This window comes from Balaenoptera acutorostrata, chromosome 3 (genome assembly GCF_949987535.1).
Source record: "Balaenoptera acutorostrata chromosome 3, mBalAcu1.1, whole genome shotgun sequence".
Classification (NCBI taxonomy): Eukaryota; Metazoa; Chordata; class Mammalia; order Artiodactyla; family Balaenopteridae; genus Balaenoptera; species Balaenoptera acutorostrata.
Window position 1 is genome coordinate 150442624 of NC_080066.1, and position 26035 is coordinate 150468658.

At 39.4% G+C, this 26035-nt stretch overlaps 1 protein-coding gene across 14 annotated transcripts in view; it reads left to right on the forward strand.

Annotated features, from left to right (window-relative positions):
• The window catches only part of SIPA1L1 (signal induced proliferation associated 1 like 1), a 372579-nt gene that overhangs the window by 243626 nt on the left and 102918 nt on the right, over window positions 1-26035 (forward strand). For all 14 annotated transcript variants that reach the window (XM_007184390.3, XM_057543410.1, XM_057543413.1 and 11 more), the window contains 2 exons: window positions 10632-10762; window positions 16345-16533. In XM_007184390.3, the coding sequence (XP_007184452.2) occupies window positions 10632-10762; window positions 16345-16533 (320 nt within the window). The remainder of the gene's footprint in view (window positions 1-10631; window positions 10763-16344; window positions 16534-26035) is intronic.

The following is a 26035-nucleotide window of genomic DNA, read 5'->3' on the forward strand; positions in this document are numbered from 1 at the left end:
TATTATCCAATTTACTATTAATGAGTGCCCTTCATATTTTTTAAGTAGTTTTAAAAATTAACAATTGCACATTCATACATGTATTTATTTGTTCATGACATAATGTTTGTTAAGCATCTACTCCATGCCACCTACAGTGCTCAGAGGAAGAACAAAAGCAAATAATTTTTTTTCTAATTTCTTTCCCTTAAGGGATCTGTACCTTCTGAGTTGTATTTTCTGTTTGTCTTTCATGCTGTTGGTTTTCCTTAGTTGTCCAGTAATCTTTGCCACATTTATGAACAAAGGCCAAGGAGGATTGGTGTAGGTGGCAGGCTTCCCCTGCAGCGCTGTGGGTCTCTTTCCCTAGCTGGCTTCACATTACATGGGGGAAGTGAGGGCTAGCACTGGAAAAGTAGTGAGACCCCCTAACGGGGGGGAGTGTGTAGAGTGAGAGGGTAGTGAACCCGGTGCAGATAGAAACCCACGTGGGCGCCGGAGTTGGGAGGGCTTTATTGTGCTCCCTCCTGCCTTTCCTCCCGCCCATGTATCAGAATGGGTTGTTCTCCCTGTGTCTCCTGGGATTCTGAGTAACCTGCTCCTTCCCAAAGGTGCAAGTGCTTTCCCACCACTGTTCCAAGTCACCCTATGCCCTGGTTTCTGCCCAGGGCTTTCTATGGCGCCCTAGTTCATAACCAGTCTAAGCACTCCTTGAAGGCAAGGACCACAGATTAGGCAGACTCAGCAAACGTTTCACAACTGAACGAATGTTTGGTCCTGATGCAAAGTATGAAATTTATTGAGTTGAGGAGCCAGTGTATCTTATATTTATAGCATCAGGTAGCGGCAGGGAGGGCCCACTGTGTATATGACCTTGTGTTATACTCTGGACACCAGATAATATGTTACAGTTCCTTTTCCTCTCTTTTCAGGAAATGAGACCACAGATAAGTCTGTGTGTGGTCATGGTGGTTTTGTGGAAATTTACCAAGACCACCAGTCGATCCCCATAGACCCAAAACACAATTATGGAGACTGATTTTTACTATTGTAAACCCTCTTAGACACAAATGATGGATGCTAAAGTCAGTGGATGACAGTTTGAGGAGAAACAGGAGGAGAAGCAGGATTTACATAATCTCAAAGTATCTCCCCAAAGATATTTGTAAACCACGAGGAGAAAAATAGTAACTTTTCAGTGAAGAAACCTGTCACGTGCCACCTTAATGGAATGAATCAGGTCTCTATCATGAACTCCATGAAATGATGCACTGAGGTTACATCATTTCTGTGGTTCTCTTGCGCAAAATGCATAACCTTAGTCCAATCATGTGAAACTACCGGACAAACCCAAATTGAGTGATAAATACTGTTCAAAGGTGTCATGGTCATGAGAGACTGTTACAGACTGAGGAACTGTAACAGACTGCAGGGGACTAAGGAGAAATAACAATTAAGTACAACATGGGATAATGAATGAGATTTCAGAACAAAAAAGGACATAGTGGAAAAACTAGTGAAATTTGAGTAAGATCTTTAGTAAATGTTAATTTACTGATTCTGATTAATGACGACTGTACTATATGTAGTTACATAAGATGTTAACATTGGGGAAGACTGGGTTAAGGATATATGTACTGAAACTCTTTGTACTATATTTGCAACGTCTCTGTAAGTCCAAAAGCAGTCAAGATAAAACGTAAAAAACAAAAACCTTCAGGTACAGTCAATAACAGCAGCTGACATATGAACCATCCACATGAAAATGGGAATGCTTCCTCAACTTTGTGTGTCAACATGCATCAAGGCGAATGCCATGCTTACTAATTCCTATACCCAAAGAATTTCTATGCTCTTTGTTTTGCAGTTTCGAGGACATAAGGGCCCTTTAGATCTGTTATTTCAGTACAAGTTAACATATAATAAATCCTGCCACCTATTTTTCAAATTCACACCTCATTATTAACTTCAGACACCAGTGAGCCACCAAAATTAGGTGCTCAAAACATACTTGCTTTATTGTACCACTTCCTTTGCTTACCTTCTCTTGGAGCTCCCTGCTGTGTACGGGGAGGTCATGCATCTGAACTTCAGGGCAGCAAGAGGAGAGACCTCCCTAACTGCATTCGAGTCAAGTAGAAGCATTCAGTGATGTAGAAGCATCAGCAGAAGCAACCTCAGCAACTCATATCGATACAAGTGTGTGGGCTGTGCTGAGTTTTTGAGACACATTGCATGGGCTTCACCCTCATGAGTGGCAGTGACTTCGGCCTTGACTGAATTTCTGACTGTTTCTGAGGGGACTTCCTTTCAAATCCTTCAGAAGCATTTTACACAGACATCTTGCTGCAATATCCCTAGTAAGGAGATACAAAAGTTTTTTTTAAATATAAAGACATTTGAGTTAGAGACAGGTGTTTCATCATAATTTCTTTCATTTGGATGTTAAATACTTTTCTTTTTCTGAGCTGGCATTTGTAACTAACATTAAACTTAAAGAGTTACATTAATATGCAACCTTGTAAACTATGCTTTATACTCTTTGACCATTTGCAAACCAAATACATTTTTTATACTTTTAAAAATCTTCCTATTGTAAAAGTCACATATATTCATTACAGAAAAATAAGCAACTATAGCAAATTAATCATGTGATTACTACTGATTTTACTTCTCATCTTTTTTTTAATACGTATTCATTTTTTTAAGTAAAATAAGGATCATTAAATATAGTTTTATGTATTTTTTTCCTGGTTCCATAATTGGCTATGCCATCATTTATTTAAAGTTTTCCAGCTGTTCTATATTCAGGCGTTCCAGTTTCTTATTATAAATCATTCTTACATTAGATCTTCCTAAGTGTCTTTTGATTGTTTGTTTGTTTGTTTTTCCCCCATTGACCCCTTTGGCAGTTTGGTGAAATCTATGGACTCTCCTTAGAATAATGTTTGTTTGTTTGTTTTTTAATAATTATTTATTTATTTATTTATTTTTGGCTGTGTTGGGTCTTCGTTTCTGTGCAAGGGCTTTCTCCAGTTGCGGCAAGCGGGGGCCACTCTTCATCGTGGTGTGCAGGCCTCTTACTATCGCAGCCTCTCTTGTTGCGGAGCACAGGCTCCAGACGCGCAGGCTCAGCAGTTGTGGCTCATGGGCCCAGGTGCTCCGCGGCATGTGGGATCTTCCCAGACCAGGGCTTGAACACGTGTCCCCTGCATTGGCAGGCAGATTCTCAACCACTGCGCCACCAGGGAAGCCCAGAATAATGTTTTTAAGTGCATAAAATAGACGTACAAAGCAAACCAAGCATATTAAAATACAATTGCAAGAGTGTTAAAAATTTTGTGACGTACTATATAGATGCTTCTTATTGCATTAACAAAAAGATCTAGCCTCAGATCTGATAACTGCCATAATTTCAAAGTTGTGATGAGCATAATTGATATTTTGATATGTCTGCAACAGCTGTAATGTGATATGAAAATGTCTGTGATTTCTATTGGTATCAAAGTCACATGTACAGCTAATATTACTGTAGTTGGATGGCTCATTTACAACTAACAGAAATGCTACGTTTCATTTAGAAGTTAGTGAAAATAAAGGTATAATTTTTTTCATTCAAGTTCATGGACCCCCTAATTTCTGTCCATAGACAAGTTTAAAAACCTTGACCTTACGTAAATGATCTTGTTATGTAACTTTTTTTTCCACATGTCCAATTATTTACATAAGGTAGAGCCCTGGTGTGAACTTTATAGGAACCTTGAATTTTATTGCCAAATTTTTCTTAAGAAAGCTTAGACCAGGAAGGTCCAACGGATATTTTAAGACTGTATAGTGTTTAACATTTTCTTGACTACTTTGAATATTTACAGTTTTTATTTTAGACCATTTATTATAGATCCAACACATTTTCACTTCTTCGATCACTAATGAGATTGAATTTTTAAAGATATAATTATTGGCTATTTGTCATAGATAATGGCCAATTAAAAATCTCCCATTTTGACGCTGATGCTTTTTATTTTCCCTTTGTTTCAATTAGAGCTTTCTTTGTACTTTTTTTCTTTAACCATTGGTATGCAATTTATTAATGTCAGTCTTAGTCTACCTTTTACTGGCAAGTTAGGGGGCTACTGGGGGCTGCTTAGTCACTTGAGACTTTTAAGCCTAACAACTTCATGTAATTTTGGCAAATAGACCACCTTACCTTTTAAGAGTTACCTATGCAAAGAAGAATTGGAACTTCAGAGTACTGTGCACTTTGTAAATGTGGGCAATTACTCTTATGCAACCATAATTATAAGCTTAGTGGAGTGCTTTGGGACAGAATCGTGGCCTGTGGCCAGTCCTGTGTAAGTGTCCCCATCCATTACTCTGACCTGCTTTTGATTATGATGCAAAGTCCTAGGCTATTTAGTTCTCGTGGAACCTCCACCCTTATAATTAGGATGAGCCCTTTGGGGACCAGAGACAGAGTAGTGCTCTTCTCGGAAAGAGCCATTCATTCATTCATTCATTCATTTAAATTTATTATTTATTATTGTGACTGTGTCAGCCAGAAATATGGCTATTTGTGTGGAATGTTCTAGTGATAGCAGAACTAGGCATTGGTGCTCTTTGTACCATCCTTGTTAAAACTCAAGAACTAGAACTAATAAGAAGACTTAGGCTGAAAATTTGTTTAGGTGCTAAAGATGAGAAATGAAGGCAGCGGAGAATCAGCCATGTAAGGATAAAACATGAATATTGCTCCCTTTAAACCCAGTGACAGGGGCTTCCCTGGTGGCACAGTGGTTAAGAATCCACCTGCCAATGCAGGGGACACAGGTTTGAGCCCTGGGCCGGGAAGATCCCACATTGCTGCGGAGCAGCTAAGCCCGTGCGCCACAACTACTGAGCCTGCACTCTAGAGCCCACGAGCCACAACTACTGAAGCCCATGTGCCTAGAGCCCGTGCTCCACAACAAGAGAAGTCACCACAATGAGAAGCCTGTGCACCTCAACGAAGAGTAGCCCCCTCTCGCTGCAACTAGAGAAAGCCTGCATGCAGCAATGAAGACCCAACACAGCCAAAATAAATAAATAAATTTATTAAAAAACAAACGAACAAAAAAAACCCAGTGACACCTTGGCAATATAGCACATCAAGGAATAAAGCCTTATGTGTCATCTGGCTAGTTAATCCCTTTAGGCATCACATTTTATTACCTATTTTTTATTCACAATACAGTTTTAGAAACGTTTGGGAAGATAATGTTAGATGTAATGGCTAAGAAAATGAGCTTTGGAATTGGTACTTAAAATAATATGTTTGAGGGCTTCCCTGGTGGCGCAGTGATTGAGAATCCGCCTGCCAGTGCAGGGGACACGGGTTCGAGCCCTGGTCTGAGAGGATTCCACGTGCCGCGGAGCAGCTGGGCCCGTGGCCACAATTACTGAGCCTGCGCATCTGGAGCCTGTGCTCCGCAACAAGAGAGGCCGCGACAGTGAGAGGCCCGCGCACCGCGATGAAGAGTGGCCCCCACTTGCCACAACTAGGGAAAGCCCTCGCACAGAAACGAAGACCCAACACAGCCAAAAATAAATAAATAAATAAAATTAAAAAAAAATAATAATAATAATATGTTTGAGTTCTGGTGTTGCTGTTTACTAGTTGTGGCTGGGAAGTGACTTATTCTCTCTAAATCATATTTGCCACATCTGTGAAAAAGAAGGCAAAGCCTGTATTTTCATGGTTGATGTTGAGTATTAGAGTGCTTGGCAAAGTTCCTCACTTTGCTGCATTATATCATTCTAATGGAGTGATTGCAATACTGGTTTTTGGCATTCCAGTAGGCTGGCACAAAAATATCATTATTTTTGGTGGTGTAATCCCTGTATTTCAGTTCATCCATCAGCAGATTTAAGCACCCTGCTTGAGTCTCCAACTCCTCTTTCCTTTCCCTTTCCTTCCTCTGACTTTCATCATCAAAGGCTTCCTGGCCTTTCTTTAACACTTATCATCTGCATCTCCCCTGTCCTTGTACCCCTTCTCTCCCTTCTGTCCCGCCACCCCCAAAAAGACAAAGCTGATTGTAGGTATGGCTGGAAGAGCTCTCTGCAGTTGATGGATAGCACCGCCAGCAAAAGGTGGAGGTACATGGCTGGTAGGAAGAGATAAAACATGCTGCAGCGGGAGCAAGTGCAGAAGTGCTGCCCCAAGGCTGTGGTCCCAAGAGGAGAGTACTGCAGTCCAGTGAACTTGAAGGACAGGCAGCGGCAAGAGTGCCCAGAAGGACAGGACACAGGATATCCCTGAAAGGCTGGGTTTTAAGTTAAAAAAAAAAAAAAGTCATTTGTCTTGAGATCAGTTTAAAGACTCAAAAATTCAATTTAAGGTAATTTGCTGAACCAGACTCCTCTATTGGCGAATTATACATTGCATTCGGATTTTGAAGTGAAAAAGTTGTGTTCATGTAGAAAGGACTTTTGTCTATACTTCTGTAATCCTCAGGAGCAGAAAAATGGATGGTGGACCAAAAAGCAAGGCTTTTATTCCAAGAATAATTCTTACTCAAGTTGAAAGACTTTTTGAACAAGTAGAGTCTGAACATGATATTAGTGAATTTAACACAGGAAGCCAGACCAGAATCTTCATCTCTACTGATGAAACTGAAATAAAGATCAAATGGAAATACCTTCTTGGAAATAATAGCTAGAGCTCTTTTTCAGTAAAAAAAAGATTGATGTTTCTGCACAAACACACAAATAAGTTTTTAAAAGATCTTCCTGGAGTTATCAAACCAGAGATGGGTTTGTTTGAACATAGAGTCTGAAGAAGGTGTTAGAAGTTAGTTTATAATGATCTCATCAGCATTCCCCCAACTCAGAAATGTACTTCTTCAGTAGCTGGGAAAAATTGCACAAAAATATAGCCAGGTGTTGAGGATGACACACACAAAAAAGTTTAAATGATCTTTAATTTTTTTTTCATTTTTAAATCAATATTCTTCATTTTTATGTAGGATTTAGTTTCTTTTTAAAATAACACTATTATTTTATCTGCCAATTTATACTCAAATGATTGTGTTTAATATTTGTATTTTTATAAATTTATATTTTTCTGTTGTAACATTTCTAAATTTTTGTAGTTGAAATATATTAAATATTTGGTTTCCCTAATTTGTATTTTTATGAATTCTTAAAGTATTATTGTTACTATACAAAGTACACACTTTCATTTTGCTCCAGTGTTCAATCACTCTTTGAGAGGATGTCTAAATAATATTTCAGATGCGACCTGAAGGGTGAGAGGACTTAGTCAAATAAAGAGGAGCTGTGGGAAGAATGTTCTAGGTGAGAAGGGACATAGTGAGTTGAAAAGTTCAGTATGGTTGGTTCTCAGAGTTCAGAAGGATGATGGAAATGTCCAAGTTGAAACTGGAGTGATAGGCTGGTGACAGGCTGTGAGAGCCTTTGGGAAGCCATGAGAAATATCCAAGGACTGGTGGGAAACCAGAGGAGGGTTTTAAACTTAATAGTGATGGTCAGGTTTGCATCTTAGAAGCCAGTCAGGAAAAGCCAATCAGTCAGAAGACTCACAAACATCCAGGCAAATGATGATGAGGGTAAATCAGTGGCAGTGAGACGGAGGAAAAGTAGGTGGATTTGAGAGCTATTTAGGAACTAGAATTCACAGGGCATGACGTTGGGTCTGGCATGAGCAACTAGAGAAATGTGGTAGCAGTCGCTGAAATTGGGGTTGCAGGGAGAGCTGTATAGGTTTGTATGGAAGGTGATGGGTTCACTTTTACAGATGCCATGGGACAAACAAACAGTGAGTTCCGTTAGGTGGATGTAAAGATCCAGGGCTCACAGACGTCTGGAGTGGGCAGGTGGACCCTTGAGAGTCATCAGCATTGAGATGGCAGTGAAAGTTCTGAGAGTGGATGGAAGATTCCAGATGGGAAAAGGAAGGGAAACTGAGTAAGAAGAGACAGAGTGGTGGAAGGAAAATCAGGAGAGGGTGGTGTCTGAGGAGCCAGGACGAGTGTTTCTAGAAAAAAAATGAAATGGCCAACTGTGCCATTGGCGAGTTGTTGTGGCGAATTTGAGCAAGATAAGGACCAAAAGTTTCCATTTGTTTGAACTTTAAGGCTGACATTGGTGACTGTGCAATGGTGTCAGATGATAGGAATCCTAAAGTGAAGAATTAGGCATCTCTTTCAAGAAGTTGCCAGTGGAAGGAAAGAAAAAGGAGATAACCTGGAGGCGGATAAGGAGTTGAGGGTAAGTGTTACGGTTAAAGATGAAGGAGACTTGAGCCTGATTAAATGATGATGGGAATGAGCAGGCAGAGGGGAAGCTGAAGGTACGGGGAGGGTGATCAGGCATCAGTGTCCCTGGGAAGGTGGAATGAGTGGAGACCAGACTTTCGGGGGAGATTGGGTTTTAGATTGTAAAGGAAAGGAAGCAAAAGTCTGGACCCAGGTAAGTGTATGTGATGGTGGAAAGTGAGGACAGTTGCTTCTGAAATGGCTCTTTATCTTCTTTGTGACGTAGACAGCATTATCTGCTGAGATTGAGAGAAGGTAAGATGGGGGGAGTTTGAGGGAGAACAGAGAATATTTGAGACATCTTCTCTGGAGAAGGATAGCGAGAGCAGACCAGGGACAGCTTGAGGATGAGTTGAGGTTACTGACACTAATTGAGAGTGACCCCCGTCTTTGTGAATTTCTCCAGCAGCAGAGAATAGCAGTCTCACCTGCCCTTCCTGAGGTTTGTGGCGGGGGTGGGGGATGTTTGAGGAGTTTCTGGAGAGTCAGGTTTCGGTAGAGTCCATGAAGTGCAAGGAACAGGATATAATGAATGTGACGCTCATCTTTGACACATTCACTGGTGTTCTCTGCTGCCGGGTTGAAATACGCTCTGAAGTTATTGAAGTTTGTTAAGCTCTTTGCTCCTTCAGTGAATGGCCCCAGACTGCTGTCTTGTTTCTCTTTCAGTTCTTGTCCGCTTTTTTATACTATTTCTGTCTCCTCCCTTTCTGTTTTCTTGCTTGTTGTAAGTTGTTCTGTCCCATTGCTGTCTGCATGCAAGTCTCTATCAGCCCTACACCCTTGACTTTGTCAACATCTGGAATTATCACACCTCTGAAATCAAGCTGTGGGCTTGAAGATCAGACAACCACGCTTATTAAAATTATGTGCAAAGTAAGAGTAAATAACCTCTGAGTGTGATTCTCACGTGCTGTGCTTTGAGGGTGTACATAAGTGTACATGAATTTTGTGATGTTTACTGGGTTGTTTCTCAGCTGTCCATATATGAGATGTTTGTTGCTTGTATTCCCATTGTGTTTGCCTTATTTTGAATTTCCATGGATTATGATAATATTCTTAGAGAGGCCGTGATATTAATGAGTACGTCTTTTATAGTTGTTCTTTAGTACTTGCAAAGCATTTTCTTACATATTACCTGAATTTTTAAATTACATGATTAGATATTTTATGCTGTTGTTTCTTATTATTCTCATGGATTTTCAAATACATGTTTTGTATGAGAATAACATGTATTTTCAAATATTGATGCATTTTGTATGAGAATAACCTACCATGTCACAACTCAATCATTTAACCATGTCACATGTAAATGAAATAGGGCAATGTAAAAGTAAGTGTTTTGGAGGTTCGAAAAGTAAATTATCTGTTCTAGCTTTTCATATATTTGTTTTATTCGCTTTCTCATCTGTAAACGCATCATGTCTGTATCAACGATTTTAATTTTTTTTAAGAAGTAGATACTTAGGTGTACAGTAAATATCACTTTTTACATTTTCTGTAAATTAATTTAATTTTGATCGCGACCTTCTTGTCAGGAGGAAGGTAAAGTCAACACCAGTCATTTGGACACTTAACCCCAAACCCCAAGGTTGTGCTAAGGTTTGGAGTCTGGAGCAATGCCAGACATTGAGGAGAGAGGCCCCTGAGTCGCCATTAGTTACAGGGCCACACTGGTTGCCTAGGAGAGACCCGTTATCCCAGCCCTCCCTTCCCTCCAGGTTCAGTGGCTCCGTGGGATGCCTTTTGTGCTTACTCTGTGGGAACCATTGGTGTGGCCCAGAGCCCTGGGTCTGGGCTTCTGCCTCCCAGGGGCACTTGGAAGCTCTTACCTCTGAGCTAAGACTCCATCTTACTTGGGCAACGTGGGAGGAAAGCTGCCGAGTAACTCACGGACCTCTCTCCTCTCTCCAGTCCATGGAATCTTTTTTAATCTGCAGGAAATCCCTCCATACGCAAACTTTGTTCTCAATAGGTTTGGGGGGAGTTTGTTGTTGTTGTTGTTGTTGTTTTTAGGAAAGCTAAGAAGCCCTGACACAATATAGCCTGTTTATAAGGAGAAACCACAAATTTCTTTTTTAAAAAATAGCAGAGCAGTAAGTTGCCAAGTAGTAAGAACCTGAACAGGCCACCTCTGTTGTCTTACCTCCTCTGAGACTAAACCTGCATAGCTAAGTCTTTACTTTTATAACTCACTGAAGAATATTAATTTTGTTAAATGCATTTACATTTTATTGGTATAGAGTAATTTCTGAGTGATCTAAATAGCAAACAGCATAAAACATTTTTAAGCGTTCTGTAAATATTCTAATTTTGTTTTGTCTCATTGTACCTAAGAACACTGGAACTATTTTGGGGCAGATGAGAATCTTGGTGCGGTGGCTGTGAGCATTCGAAGGGAAAAACCAGAAGAAATGAAAGAAAATGGATCTCCATACAACTACCGAATAATTTTTAGAACTAGTGAGGTAAGTCGCACATGAGAAAGACTTGAGGCTTAATTTAATTGAGGAAAAAATAGAGTAGTAGCAGTAGCAAAGCAATTAAATTTAATAGCTCATGGTTACAAATGTCTTTAGAATAAACAAAGACCCCTTTCATTCATTCCGGTGGTGATAGGGCTGGACATAATGGTTAGATCTGGACCCTTTCTTCCCATCTAGCCCTGGATAGATGCAATAAATGAATGGGAGTTTTGATTCACAGAAAGATATGTCCATTAAGTGTGACCCAAGGAAATTGGAGTCCTCAGAATCCCAAACTGGATATTACATATCCTGCTTGGGCAGCCGGAAGGCACCGAGCCAGCTTGAGGAGGCAGAGAGGGTCAGCCAAGACTTAACTCACTTTTCCAAACTATTGCTTAGGACATTTCTTGACCCAAGAAAACTCTTTTCTTCTTGCATTTTCACTTTGCCATCTTGGACCTGTTCTCGGAGGCCTAAAACGCAGACTATTTGAACCAGAGGCTGTCTAATTGTGGGTAAGACAGGTTCTTGGAGCTCTTTAGGGATCTAAGTACACATAATATGTGAGTTTTTATTTTAAAATGAAATTCAGGTCAAAAAAAGAAAAGGAAACATAAAATAGCCAACAAAGCATTTTAAAAAAAAAAAAAACTTGTGAACAAGTTTGAGACTATGAGGTTTTTTCCTTTGTTTTCTTTCTAAACAGTTGTTTAGTTGTGCCAGCTATCAATTTATTGCCTCTTTGAACCAGATCACTTTAGGATTGTTGTTATGCATTAATGCCTAATGCTCCCTTGAGGTATCTAGAAAATAATGGTTTTGAAACTGGTTTAAATAGGGCATTTGGCTTCATTTCCCCCATTGAATACAAGGCAGGTTGCAGGGGTTGGCTTCACTTAGTAATTGTTCCTCAGCTTGAACTCTGGGGAAATTAAAAATAGGATTTTTAAAGGCACAGCTTTAATACCTAATGTGTTGTGTCGAGTGGCCCGAGAGAAACGAAGAACTCACATGCTGCAGGGTCCTTTTTCTCCATGCCAAAGCTGATCGTTAAGCAGGGTCAGTACTTTTGTTGAACGTGAAAAGCACAGAGAACACAGTGTGTTTTTGAAGCTGGGTGGGTGTAGGTAGTTGCTCCTCAGACCCCACCGGATTTCTGAGAGCCACACTTACCTCCTCCCACCTGTTTTTGTCTTTCCTGTTCTTACCTTTCCCCCTCCCCAAGGCCACTCTGATTTAAGTCCGCATCATACTTTTCCTTTTCTCTGTTTTTTATCCATTGCAATTTCTCTTCTTGCCACACTCCTATCATTCTTCATGCCAGACGGTGAAGCTTTCTAAATCGGTACTTTCGTTCTCAGATCCTGTCTCTGGTGTCCACGATCGTCCCTTCCAGCTTGCCTTGCAGGCACGCCATGGCTGGTCACAGCCCCTCTCTCTCCAGGTCAACTCCTATCCTAAGTGAATGTGGTCCCTCTGCTTCTCCCTGCCTCAGCCTCAAATGCTCCACCTGCACCTCCCACCTGCAGTTACAATTAAACCACACTTAAGGATTCTCTAGTCCTATAGTTCAGTCCTTTTCCTGCCAACCCATTCGACGGTCCATGGGGCCACTTCCTTACCCTTTGATTGAAACATCCAAGTCAAATGTTGTTCATGGTTCAAAAAACCATTACCACCTGTTTTCATGTTCAAATTAATGTTTAACCAGTGACAACCCTGTTGTTACAATTGTTCAAGCCAGAAACCTTGAGGTCACTTTTGACTCCTCTCTTCTCCTCCCTCCTGCTCCCCACATCTGGTCTGTCCACAAAACTGGTTGACTTTGTCTTCAAAATGTATCCAGAATTCTACCGCTTCTCCAATCCCACTGCCTCTGCCTGGGCCAAGCCACCATCATCTTTCTCCAAGAACCATTCTTCCTGCTTGTGCCCTTAAGCCCTGCATCCTTTCAAGCCCAGCAGGGGTCCTTTAGAAATGTAATCCACGTCTTGTCATTCCTCAATTCAAAATCCTTTCATGGTTTCCCATCTTTGTGACCACCTAGAGGGGTGGGATAGGGAGGGTGGGAAGGAGGGAGACGCAAGAGGGAAGAGATATGGGAACATATGTATATGTATAACTGATTCACTTTGTTATAAAGCAGAAACTAACACACCATTGTAAAGCAATTATACTCCAATAAAGATGTAAAAAAAAAAAAAGTCATTCTCCTTGCTAGCCTAGGAGTCCAGACGCGTCTGCTTCCGACCTTGACCTCATCTCCGAAAACTCCCCCTCACTTAGTCTTTTCCAGCCACACTGGCCTCCTTCCCTCTGGGCAATCTCAGGACACCTCTGTCTCAGGGCTCCGATCGTCCCTCTTCCTCTGTATTCAGTGTTCTCCCCAGGCATCCTCGTGGCCACAGCTCTCTCTTTTCCTTCTGGCCTTTACTCTTAAGTTACAGGGACCTTCCTTGGCCACTGGATCTAAAATTTCTACTCCCTCATATCTCATTTCATGTCCAATTCCAGGCTTTCTTTTTTTCATGAACACTTAACCACTGTCTCATGCACTGTACTTACTTACTTGGTTCATTTTGTGACTCTCCCACTCAAATATCAGCCCAGGGAAGATGAGGACTCAGTTGTTCGTGACTACACGCCTAATGCCTAAAACAGCCCTCCCCCTTCATTCCATCCTTCCTCTCTAATGTTTATTTCATTAATTGCCACTAGCCTTTGTGTAATTTTTTTCATTCGGATAGAAATAATCCTTAAGTGTGGTTTAATTGTAATACTGTTAACACAAATTCGTGTGCCGGACGCACAGTGAGGGCAAACAAACTGAAACGTCGGAGTTTGGAGCAGAGAAAGGTTTATCGCAAGCCCGTGCAAGGAGACGAGGTGGCTCATGCCCTGAAAAGCCTCGAGCTCCTCGAAGGGTTTCGGCAAAGCATTTTGAAAGGCCAGGAGTGGGGGTGGGTCGCAGGGTACGTGATCAGCTTGTGCACAATTCTCTGATTGGCTGATGGTGAGGCAGCAGGGTGGTGTCACGGGGGTTAACGTTATGAGTCCTTAGGCTCCAGGAGGCCTGAGAAGAACTACTCAGGGTAGTCAAGTAGTTCTTCCATTTGGTGGGGGGTTTTCACATCTGCAAAACAACTCAGGAAATTTGCATCAAATCTAGGTGCTTCAGAGGGGAGCTAAAGCAGAGGATATGGGGGGAAGGCCTGTCCCAGGAAGGCCCCCATAGGGTCCTGCTCGGTTACAGTATCTTTATGAGAGTTTTCATAGAAATAAACTAATGAAAGTCCTTTGATAGAAATATCTCTAGATGTTGGTTCTGCTCCAGAGCTGCACATTGTAGGATGGGCAGTTCACTCTTCTCCACTGAAGGCAGTTCACTGAGTATATAATAAAGTAAGACTTAATTCTTCTGCCTTTGTAGCGGCTTCTCATGCTATTGATTTCTCCTGTTAATAAATCCATTGAGAAAAAAGAAAACGTAGTCACCACAGTGACACTCCTGTTGCTTCAGTAAATGGCATCAAGATAACAGAAATACAAACAAATCTCTTTCAGTAGAAATAGGCATTGCACAACAAAGAAACAAAAAAGGAATTTACATGTATTTGGAAGCATGACAGTTTGTTTATGAACAAAATCTGTGGTGTGAGTGCTTTTAAGCATGGGTGCACAGGGATGTGGGAGGATTCTCTTCCTGTTTCTGGAAGTCATTAACAAAAATATCAGTAACACTAGTGATTCAGGTATAAAAAAGGAATCATTCCTTTTTGGTTTTCTGCTCTGGCTTTCTTGAGGTGGGCTGCTGTCTTCCTGTGGTGCAGGATTAGCAATGATTAGCATTCCTCATCTGGGGTTCTCAGTTGGAAATACGTCCAGCCTTTGTAGCCTCCTGTCCCCAGGAGCAAGAGAGTTGCTCGTTTCCCGTGATTTAAAAAACGAAACAAAAATTATTTCTGTCCAGTTAGATATTAAGTCACAGGAAAAAGATATTTTTTACACAACTGTCATTTGAAAGCAAACTATTTATTAATGAAAGAAAAGATACTAATCAAATGAACAGACTGCAGATACCCCCCAAGCACCTTTTTCTTGTCTTGAGAGTTAGAGCTTGGTAACCTTGGCTTTTCCTACCCACATCTCTCTTCTCCATCAGTTGGCACAGTTATAGATTTTACTTCCCTGGTGATTCTTCCTTTGGTTTCCATTTTCCCTGCTAATCCTCTGTCACACCCTCTGCCTGTTACTTGAAGATGGTTTACAGTTTGTTTCTAACTGTTTTCTCTGCCTGTAGTTTCTTCCTCGGGCAGTTCATCTTTATTTGCCAACTGAATTTTCTTACATCATCATCCCTATGCAAACAAGTTCTGATATGGCCGGTTGGAGCCGGATGAGGTGCATGCCCGTCGGGGTACGCTCGGCTCGGGGCTCCGGCCTGCCTGTAGCTTCACCACCCTCTGCCCCTTTGGGCTCGCTTAGATCCAGCTAAGCTACAGCAGTCGCTCTTTCCCGCTCACACCCCGATCTTTCTCATCTCCACACCTTTGCTCTCTGACATTGTCTTTTTGTATAATTTTTCCTAGATTTCAAGGCCCCTTTTCAGTGCCACCCTTTTCCATGAGGGCCTTTCCTTATGCCCTGAGCCACGGTGATCCCTTTTCTGCCTTTGGACTCTTGTAGAACCTGACCTTGTTAAACTTTTCTTAGTAGGTATATCCTCCTGAATGGGTATTTCTTACCTCTCACCCTCTTGCATGCCACACCCAGCCCTCAACGTTTGCTCCTGTTGCAGTACAGCACCTTGTAACCTACACACTTAACGGAAATTCGTTCGACTTAATGGGTTTTTTCTTTAGGTCACCGTACAGTGTTTAAATTATACTGACAACTTTGCCACGTGGAAATGTCTGAAAATTAAGACTAGTTTACTTCGACAGATCATCATTACTTAAGGACATTTCTTTGCTTATGTTTTTATTTCATAATAATAGAAGGGCTCTCAAGACATAAGGATAAAGCAAAAGTCGTTTTAAATGCTGTTGATGGTGCCGCTCTACTACCTATAATCACTGTCCTATTGTAGCAGCATTTGGGGATGGGACTAGTTTAAGCTAGTCAACAGTACATTATGAAATTTAAAACTTCCTCTCCCCCCACCCTTACCTTTTATAATTCAAAAAGGTGTAACATCTAAATTCTCAGCATTTAGTCTTCAGATATTCTCGGGGATAGCTCCTTCTTAATTTCCTGGTGAGTGTGTGTATGGCATTGTATAGCTATATGGAGACCTTGATCTTTCTGAGTTCTCTAGGGAAATACGCACTCTATTTGGTATTTAAGGAAATGTCCTCGGAAGCCTTGATTATGAGTTCCGTTGGACTTGCCTGGGTCTTCTTGAAAGTGTTGGTCTCATTTTTCATATATAAAGTATCTTACATCACTTCCCTCATCCTTTCTCCCTCACTGGCTCAATCAATCAAATGTCATTTCCAGCTCCCTAAGGGGGACCTCAGACTGGGCTTTCAGTGCATTTGATGTATTTGCTCATCTCACCAGAGCACGTGTCTCTCTTTCAGCTCATGACACTGAGAGGGTCAGTGCTGGAGGATGCCATACCCTCAACGGCAAAGCACTCGACGGCCCGGGGACTGCCCCTGAAGGAAGTGCTGGAGCACGTGATTCCCGAGCTCAACGTCCAGTGCCTGCGGTTGGCCTTCAACACCCCCAAAGTCACAGAGCAGCTCATGAAACTGGATGAACAGGGGGTAAGTGTGGCTGCCAGGGGAGAACATTCTTGCTGCTCAGGTGTCCACTAGGCATCCAGAATACAGACCTGAATAGTTCTTTTTTGATGGGGAAAACTGATACTATTTATTGTGAAGGATCTTCTCTTTGCAATTATTCACTTTCTTTTTTCTTAACTCTGAACTCTGAACATTTCTCATCTGTTGAAATTCTCTTTGTCAGGACTGATTGATGCAGTACTTAAACAATGTTCAACTCTTCTGGTAATCTTCCATAAATGCAATGAATTTTTCAAATACTCCAGGAATAAGTAGTAACAATAACAGTAATAACAATAGCTAACACTAATGAACATATTCACCAGGCTCTGTTTTAAGTACCTTAATATGTTATCCCAACTATTGTCCCAGCCCCAAGAGAATGATACCATTTTTATCCCCATTTTAGAGATGAGGAATCTGAGACAGAGAGAGGTTCAGTAGTAAGTCCAAGTTCACACAGTTAATAAGTTCAAAGCCTGTACTGGGAGCCACTACTCCACACCATTCTTAAAAGCTTTAATTTTTAGTCTATTAATACCACCAAAAATGTATTTTAGCCGAGGTGTTTAAATAAAAAATTCAAAATTTAAAAAATCTGGGTCCTAATTTGTAACAAAATGAAAGTGCTCAAGATTTTCTCACCTGCATATTTCCTATACCTTAACGTGGGGCCATTGATCCAGATACAAATGAGTGATAGGATAATCCATATGGAGGAGGCAGAAGAGTAGAGAGTGCGAAACTATAATCTGGAAAATCCACTAACCAGAGAGTGTATCCACATTCTGCTTGGAATCATTTGAGCATATGAGCTAGTTTTATTAGACATTGTATCTATATACTCTTATTTTAATTCTTTCTTTGAATATTTTAGCCATATTGCGTCCTGGCAGTGAGTGGTAGTAGCTTTCCCATTGCACTTTTAAAAAATTCTACCAAAAGTAAAATTGGTCCAGTTATTGAGTTCCATTTTATAAACAGATTTCGATGGTATTTTCTTAATTAGGAAAAAATTTGAATTTTATTAAAATGAATGGTAGTTCAAAAAAATCAGTTTCAAGGAATATTCAGTCTTTTAAATCAGCTGATAGGAATATATTATTAGGAACCAATATTTGGATGTAACTTTTCTAATCATTGCTCCTTTCGTCCATTCATCTCACTTATTGTAAAGCATAGCTAATGTCTATTTCATATGTATATTTCAAATAGGCTGTCAGTATCCATGTTTATAACATGTAAATCTGAGCACGTCAATGCTTCAGAAGACTGCTGATACATAAACTTAACTATTTTGGATGCTGTTTTTCCAATAAATATTTTGAGCATTTATTCTAACAAAGAAAGAGTAGAAAAATAATGATTAGGTTCAACCTTACGGATTCAGTCTTTTCAGTTACTACACTTTTCAAGGAAAACAACAACATTTAGACATTGATAATATAATCATATGTTGATAATATAAGCATATACTGCACATTCTAAATTCAACAGATTATTTTGTGTAAAGGAGGTATTTTCTTCCTTTTTCCTTTTGTTTTACTTATATTAAATTTAAAAATGGGTGCCCCAATTGTAGACATTGTATGGGCTCTCTGTCACATTTTGTGCCCTCTCTTAGTGTTTACAAAATGTTGGAGATGGGGCTGCTCTGTGATAAACACTATATGGTCCCATCCACACAGGAAAGATGAGAGCAGTATAATGAGTTTAACTTAAAGGTACATTTATTTAATTCACAAAACTGCCCATTATTCTGAAATGATGGGTTTCTTATTCTTGGGGATATTAAACTATCCTTTCCTTCATAAATTATTGATGATAATATGTGTTAGTTGTCTTCTTTAATGCCTTCCCGGTGAAATTAAAATTTAGCAGTCTAGGTGAGTCCAATTTTATTTTGGAAATTTTACTAAATTCTAGGCAGTAGAATCTAGACGTTTAAAACCTGCTATTCTGTATGAGCAGCTCTTTATCTGAACTAAGGGACACCACTGCTTGGCCTCTCTTTCCGTTTATATATTCATAGCATTTAAAGCCCAGAATTATACTGATAAAAAACAGAGGACACACGTACTTAGGTGTTTAGTCTGGGGAGTCATATTTTTGGTAGGAAATTTTATTAATGCCTTGAAATCCTTGTGAGAAACTGATTATTTTGGTGCCTTTACAAATACAGATTTTGAAAAAGAAATGCTTGTAAGTGCAGTACATTATGCATTTGAATCTTTGCAAAGCATTTTTGGTTTCCCTCTATGTCATCATTGTTTGAAATTTCATGCTTTGTACATCCTTATATTTAAAGAGATTGATAGTATGAATACCAAAAAACTGGACTTGCTAAAAGGACCTTCTACATCTCCCTTTAAGTTTTATTTAAATGATTCCTTTAAAATCTTTTCTACTTTAACAGCTCACGTAATTATGCTTGGATAAAGAAAACACTATTTGCTTGCTATATTGTGGCATTTTGCCTTTCAGATCTTTGGTGCTTTTTTCATTTTTTTTTTTTTTAATCTTACCATTTAAAAATGAAATGAACAGAAGAGCAGATGTAAGTTATATCTATATACTATAAAAGATAGTATTTCACAAAAATATAAAAATTTGTTTTTCATTTGACTAGACTCTGATATTTATGTGGGAACTGAAGTAGGCATTTTAATTCCCAAAGTTTTAGGAAATGATTATATGCTTTGTGGCTTACCCATGCTTTCACATTCACCTTCCTGATACCTTCCTGGGTCTTTTTCACTATTGATTGATGTCCATTTCCATTATCATGAAAGGTCAGTAAGAAGATGAAATAACCTGCCAATGATTTCACATTATCAAGAATTTAGAGCAGTTTGTGACCCAGCAAATTTAGATCACCTCTGGATTTAGTTTTTCCATCATGGTCCTACATCTTCACGTATTAGATAATTGAGAGCATCTCTTATGATGAAAACACATTAGATAAATATATATGTTTACTTATTACACTGTTCTAAGCTCTTTACCAGCATCATCTGATTTAATCCTCACGGCACCCCTGGGCAGTAGGTTCCAGTTATTGGCCTATTTTACGATTGAGAGGATCGAGGCTTTCAGAAGCAGTGCCATTTTCCCTTAGGAGTCCTGAACATTGGATACGCATTTGCACGATACTCCCTTTTGTTTTTATTTATTTGTTTGTTTGTTTGTTTGTTTGTTTGTTTTTGGCTGTGTTGGGTGTTCGTTTCTGTGCGAGGGCTTTCTCTAGTTGCGGCGAGCGGGGGCCACTCTTCATCGCGGTGTGCAGGCCTCTCACTGTCGCGGCCTCTCTTGTTGTGGAGCACAGGCTCCAGACGCTCAGGCTCAGTAGTTGTGGCTCACGGGCCTAGTTGCTCCACGGCATGTGAGATCTTCCCAGACCAGGGCTGGAACCCATGTCCCCTGCATTGGCAGGCAGATTCTCAACCATTGCGCTACCAGGGAAGCCCCCCTTTTGTTTTTAAGATTTGCAAGTTTTCATCTCTTTTTGCACATCTCAAATTATTTTGGTCCTCCAAACTACACTGTGAAATATCAGGAATTTCATTATCTATTCAGGCCAACTTTTAAATAATATGGCTAATTCAGTTACTTTTAAATTTGCCATATTAATGCCGTTTTTCTTCATCAGTCATTAAAAAACACCTTTATCTCATCTACCCAGTGCAAGAGAAATGAAAGGTCATTATACCAGGCTCTGTTTCAAGGAGTTCGCATGTGTAAAGCACTTACTGCAATGCCAGGCATGTGGTGAACACTGAATAATGATAAAATAATAACTCATTAGTCCTTTACATGCATTATTTCATCTTTATCAGCATCCTGTGAGAAAGCTGCTGTTATAGATAGTATAATATATTGTGCTTAACTTTCAGAAGTAAGCGTAACTTTTCAAATTCAATAAATGCTAATTGAGTAACCACTCTTTGCAGATTGTTAAATACTGTCGAAAATAAATAGGCTAGTAAGACACAGTCGTTACCTGTGAAGGAGACAGAGTCATAAATTACTGTATATAATGAGTATAATAAGAGAACTGCAAACAGACAAGCCAGTGGGGCCAAGTTGTGATTGGTTAGATGGGTCAGGATGAAACGGACCTTTCATCAGGCTAGAGAATAAGCCGTACGGTGGTCTAGACTCGGAACAATGAGAACAAAGCGCAGCAGGACAGAAGCACAGAATGTGGTTATGGGACAGCAAGCAGCCCTGCTGAGCAGGAGTGTGAGGCAGTAATAAAAACAGATTACTAAGCCAGGAACTGAGCAGTGACTAAGCCAGGAGCTGTGTGAAGCAGTTTACATGAATTATTTTAATTAACCCTTCGACTCCTTTGATATAGGTGCTGTTATTGTTCTTGCTTTGCCGACAAGAGCACCGAGGCACAAAGAGGCGGAAGGACCCCCCCAGATCACAATTAGGATCTGGTGGAGGCAAGTCTTGCATCCAGGCATTCAGGCTCCAAAATCCACTTTCTTACCCGATACACTGTACCCCCCATCCTCCCCTCCCCTCCCCTTGAGTGGGAGAAGGAACTGGAAATATGGATCCAAGTTTTATTGCTACAGGCTACAGTGCCCAGTATTAAGTATAACATGTAAAACCCAAATAGAATCAGAATAGAGCTTAAAAATAAAGTGCAATTGCCAGTTTGCAGAAGAGAAAATTGGAAGACCTGTTTTCATTAGGAAATGTCAAGGTTCATGTACACAGTAGTGATTTTACCTAAATGAGTATCTCCACAGTTTTTCTAGATACTTATTAAAAATACAAAGAAATGAAAATATTTGTTGGATTCTCTATTCTTTAAAATGTTGCCCTTCAAGTTATTGAAGTTAAAGGGGAAAAGTAATCATATCTAATTAGGTCTGTAATATATATCTCAAGAAAAGATGTAAGGAAAGAAGCAGTGTTTATTTGATAATGAATAGCACTGTTCCTTTGATTAAGGGCATGGGTGAAATTCTCTGCTGACTTAGCCTGTTCATTGCCCTGGTGCATTATGCTATTGAAGATAAATGAGTTTGACTAGCCACTTTCCTCTTTGATTCAGGCAGCTGGATTTAAAGAATGAACCATAGGGAAAACAATTTTTCCAAAACCCATTTTCTATGAATGAAGCTTTGGCAGAACAATTACCATTTCTGAAATTTCAGTCTTCTTCTAGATTATGGTATCAGCTAATGCATGCTGAAAGTTCAGATGGCCACCAGATGGGTTCCATATGTACATTATCAGGAAGACATATACACGGCCGTCCTCAGGTCAGAGAAAGGAGACAGTGGCATTGGTTGCTTTGTCTCGTCTGTTCACAAGTAATGATTACACGGACTCATCCATGCTGTTTTGCCTGGCTGAGGCTGGGATGGGTGACTGGATGGAGGCCTTTCCAGTAGTAAGATTTATGATTAACATGACTGATGGCAGTAGCATTTGGAAGACGTTTGGTTGGGTAGGACTGCAGTTTGCAGTTGAAGGAGCTCAGCATGGCTAAGACTTGCAGTGAGGATTCTTTGGTTCACAGTCCAAAAAGACAGAGGAACTGTTTGCAGATATTTCAGTCTTCTTGATTTTAAACTGTGAATTGTGCTTTAAATTCAGCTTTAAAATAAAAAGTTAAACTACTTTCCTTCGTACAGGACTTTAATTAGCTAATATCTTCAAATGATCCAAAAATCAAAGTATTTACATTGAGGGATCCCATTTCCACCCTGTTCCTATCCCTCACCTCTCTTCTCCCCTGTATTACCACTTTTATTAGTTTCTTATGTATTCCTATGTTTCTTTATACAGATGCACCAGATACGCATATGTAGTCTTAGTTTCCTTTTTTTTTTTTTTTTTTTTTTTTTTTTTTTTTTTTTTTAAAGTTCACAGTGTATTTTATAGCTACTTTATTTATTTATTATTTCTTTATTTTTGGCTGTGTTGGGTCTTCGGTTCGTGCGAGGGCTTTCTCTAGTTACGGCAAGTGGGGGCCACTCTTCATCGCGGTGCAGGGACCGCTCTTCATCGCGGTGCGCGGGCCTTTCACTATCGCGGCCCCTCCCGTTGCGGGGCACAGGCTCCAGACGCGCAGGCTCAGTAGTTGTGGCTCACGGGCCCAGCTGCTCCGTGGCATGTGGGATCTTCCCAGACCAGGGCTCGAACCCGTGTCCCCTGCATTAGCAGGCAGATTCTCAACCACTGCGCCACCAGGGAAGCCCAGTTTCCTTTTTTTTATACAAAATATAGCATGCTGTAAACATTTGCTTTTTCACTTAGTAATACATTTTGGAGATCTTTCTATGTCAGTACACAGAAAGTTTTCCCATTGTTTATATGGCTGCATAATATTCTGTTTTGTTGCTGTACCATAGTTTACTTCATTAGTTCCTCTATTAATGGACATTTAGATGGATAACAGTCTTTTCCTATTACAGACAATGCTGCAATGAAGAGCCTTTTCCTATGTAATTGAAATTCATCTTAATGTCAAATCAATACAAGTACATAAATCATCATTTTAATACCCAATATGAAGCTTTCTATTTTTGTGAGAACTTTTGCACAGCATGTTATTAGATAAGATTATTGTGTGTGTGTATAGAATATTTCCTTTACATTATGCCAAAGATAAAAATAGATTAGAATCTGTCTGTGCACATGTATATAAATAATTTTGACAGCATCTCTGTCAGATTTTTTTTTAAATGACCTTTATACCCAGTATCCATATGTCATTTTTTAAAGCAATTTGATTTTTGTTAGTAAATTCCAATGAAGATAAATTTTCTAACTAGCATTTTTTTGCCCCCAACAGTGAATTTTTCCAGTCTCTTTGTCATTCTTTTTGAAGGACAGTACAGTGGTAAATCTTTAGGAAGTAGTTAAGACAGTTATCATGTTTATGAAGAACAAGCCAAAGTAAATGCTATCAATGTGAATCATGAGGATTTGAAAAAATGACCAAGGTCTTCATGCCCAGTAATGGCAGAGTAGCTTGTCTCAGACCAGCCCACCCACTGAGAATAACCAGAAACACTGGACAAAGTATTTTTTAAAAATAAATTTGGACTTTTGCTTTTGGAAGTATGGGACAGATGTAATTTTCCCCTATTCTTCCTGCTAAGTACAGCTAAAAACCTTGTACACTGTATATAAAGCAAACATGAATCTGAAAGGTGGAACGAAGGAAGCAGATTGGCTGGGGAACTTGGGATAAGGAACGACATAGTGGTCACTCATGATAAGAACGGAAATAGAGAGGAACTTCCTCAACTTGATTAAAAACAGCTACAAAAACCCTACAGCTTACATCATAGTTGATGAAAGACTTAATGGGAACAAGTCAAGGATGTACACAGTCTCTATTGCTATTCAACACAGTACTAGAAGTTCTAGTCAGTACAATAAGGCAAGAAAAGGAAATAAAAGTCAGGTGGATGAAGGAAAGGAAAATATAAATTTGTCCCTATGTCAAATGACATGATAGTCTATGTACTAAAACCCCAAGGAATCTACAAAAACTTTATAGAATTGCAAGGTGTGTCCAGCAAGGTTGTATGATTCAACATCAACTCACAAAAATCAGTTGGATCTCTTTTAATGAACATGTGGAAACTGAAAATAAAATACCATTTACAATCCTCCAATAAAAAATGAAATAGTTGGGTATATACCTAACAAAACATGTTTAGGACTTGTATGCTGAAAACTATAAAACACTGATGAAAGAACTCACAGAAGACTTAAATAAAATAAAGAGACATACCATGTACTTGGATTGGAAGACTCAACCTATTAATGATGTCAATTCTCACCTAATTGATATCAGTTTAACACAATCGGTATCAAAATCCCAGCAAGATTTTTGAAATTATAGACAAGATTATTCTGAAGTTTATATTGAAAGGCAAAGGAACTAGAATAGCCAAAACAATTTTGAAAAAGAATAAAGTGGGAGAAATCATTCTATGTGATTTCAAGACATTATATTATATTGGTATAACTACAGTAATCAAGACTGTATCTTATTGGAAGGATAGATGCATGGATCAATGGAACAGAACAGAGAAACCAGAAATAGCTCCACACAAATATATCCAACTGATTTTTTTGACAAAGGTAGAGGAAGGATAGGCTTTTCAAACAAGGGTGCCAGAACAATTACATAGACAAAATAATGAACTTGACCTAAATCTCACACATTATACAGAAATTTATTCAAATGGATCAGAGTTTGAAATGTGAAACTATAAAAATTTTTGACAAAAACATAGGAGAAAATTTGGGGGACCTGAGGATTGGTGAAGAGTTCTTAGATATAACACCAAAAAATATTTCTTTTCTAGACTTAGTCTAGAAAAGAAATAATTGAGAAATTTGGGTTCATCAAAATTAAATCATCCTGCAGCACTCTTTTCCTTGGACATTTGCTGATTTGTAAGAGGCTTGGGGCTTAAGTATAGCATAAAGCTGCAGATAAAAAGTTAGGTGACAGTTCAGAGTTTTCATTAATTTCATGGGGACTGCAGGAATAAAAAATAGAGATCAAGGGTCACTGGAGAACTTGGGATTTGTTTTTAAAAAATCAAATTGAAATTCTAGAACTGTAAAAACAAAAACAAAAAGTTAAAATCTCAGCAGATGGGTTAAAGCACATTAGACACAGCAGAAGAGAAAATTGATGAATTGAAGTTACCAGCAAATGTTTAACTGAAGAATGTAGACAAGAAAACATGAGAAATACAGATAACTGCCTAAAAGACATGTGGGCCATAGTGAAATACATGTATGTAATGGAATTCCCAGGAGGAGAAGAGAAGTTAAAGCAATATTTGGGGACAGAATTGATGTCTGAAGAAATACCAGTAAAGAAGTTACGAAAACTGATGAAACACATGAATTGAGACAGAATCAAGGAGCTCTGCCTACTAGTAAGCAGGATAAATACAAAGAAAATCAGACATAGGCCCATCATAGTAAAAAATGCTGAAATTAAAAGAAAAAGAAAAACTCTTAAAAATAGCCAGAGGAAAAAATACCTTCAAAGAAGAACAGTAAGACAGACAATTGGATTAAAATTAACCCTTTCCTGAGCTATAAAGCGTAAAGAAGAGGTGGAAGCCACATTTCTAGAATGCTGAAAGAGAACTCTCACTAGGAATTTTACCCAGCAAAAATATTCTTTTAAAATGTAGGCAAACCTATTTACAGTGGAAAAAAAAAAGAACAGTGATTGTCTGAGGCTGTTAGTTGATGCAGGGATGGACAGCAAATGGGAAACAGGAAACTTGGCGTGATAGAAATGTTCTGTGTTTTGACTGGGTTGGAGGTTTATTAGAAATCATTCAACTGTGTATGCCTCAAATGGATGCAGTTTACTGTTCAGAAGCTATATACCAGTAGTTGACTTTAAAATGGAATCAGATTTCTGTTTCCAGCCAAGATTAAAAGAGAGGGACTAGATTTACTTTCATCTGAA